Genomic DNA, 660 nt, shown 5'->3' on the forward strand with positions numbered 1-660 from the left:
TCACTTGGTTGTTTAATTTTGCACTAAATGAGTGGGTATGCATTCCAGAGACCGTATTATCTGTATACAAGCCATTAAAGTTGTTCATCATGTATCCGCTTTACATCCCAGGCGAACGTGGTGTGACATTATCAGGAGGCCAGAAACAGCGTGTCGCCATCGCCCGGGCCCTCATTAAGAATCCGAGCATCCTGGTGCTGGACGAGGCCACCAGCGCCTTAGATGCTGAGTCGGAACGTGTGGTTCAGGAGGCTCTGGACCTGGCCACCCGGGGCCGTACTGTGCTCATCATCGCCCACCGCCTGAGCACCATCCAGGCGGCTGACCTCATCTGCGTCATGAGCAATGGGCGCATTATAGAAGTGAGTTTGGCCGAATGTTCTCAGCATGAATTGGTGAAAAAATTGTCTGCAGTCAAGTAATTGTTGTTCACTAAACTCTGCACATCTTTCAGTTGTCTGACTATAATTTGTAAAAACTTTTTAAGGCTGGAACTCACACGGAACTGCTGGGCCGAGGCGGACTGTATTGTGACCTGATCCGAAGGCAAAGAGCTGAGGGACGGAAATGAACCGTGCTCAATATGTTTATAAATGTTAATTATAGGGCGACATGGTCGACTGGCCTCACAATGGAGAGGTGCAGGGTTCGATTCCGGCT

At 49.5% G+C, this 660-nt stretch overlaps 1 protein-coding gene across 1 annotated transcript; it reads left to right on the forward strand.

Moving 5' to 3' along the window:
• Window positions 1–89: 89 nt before the first annotated feature.
• Window positions 90–654, forward strand: LOC109508851 (ATP-binding cassette sub-family B member 8, mitochondrial-like). Its single transcript, XM_019858797.1, has 2 exons — window positions 90–362; window positions 488–654. Exons 1-2 carry the CDS (start codon window positions 90–92, stop codon window positions 569–571), a joined length of 357 nt encoding a protein of 118 aa, XP_019714356.1. The 3' UTR covers window positions 572–654.
• The last annotated feature ends 6 nt before the right edge of the window (window positions 655–660 follow it).

Source organism: Hippocampus comes, unplaced genomic scaffold, assembly GCF_001891065.2.
Source record: "Hippocampus comes isolate QL1 unplaced genomic scaffold, H_comes_QL1_v1.1 C16662842, whole genome shotgun sequence".
In the NCBI taxonomy this organism is placed as follows: domain Eukaryota; kingdom Metazoa; phylum Chordata; class Actinopteri; order Syngnathiformes; family Syngnathidae; genus Hippocampus; species Hippocampus comes.

Bases quoted from the DNA above. Each gene is read 5' to 3' on its own strand.
- LOC109508851 (XM_019858797.1), top strand. From the start codon at position 90: ATGTATCCGCTTTACATCCCAGGCGAACGTGGTGTGACATTATCAGGA. The intron at 363-487 runs GTGAGTTTGGCC...AAACTTTTTAAG, and splicing joins GCAATGGGCGCATTATAGAA to GCTGGAACTCACACGGAACT.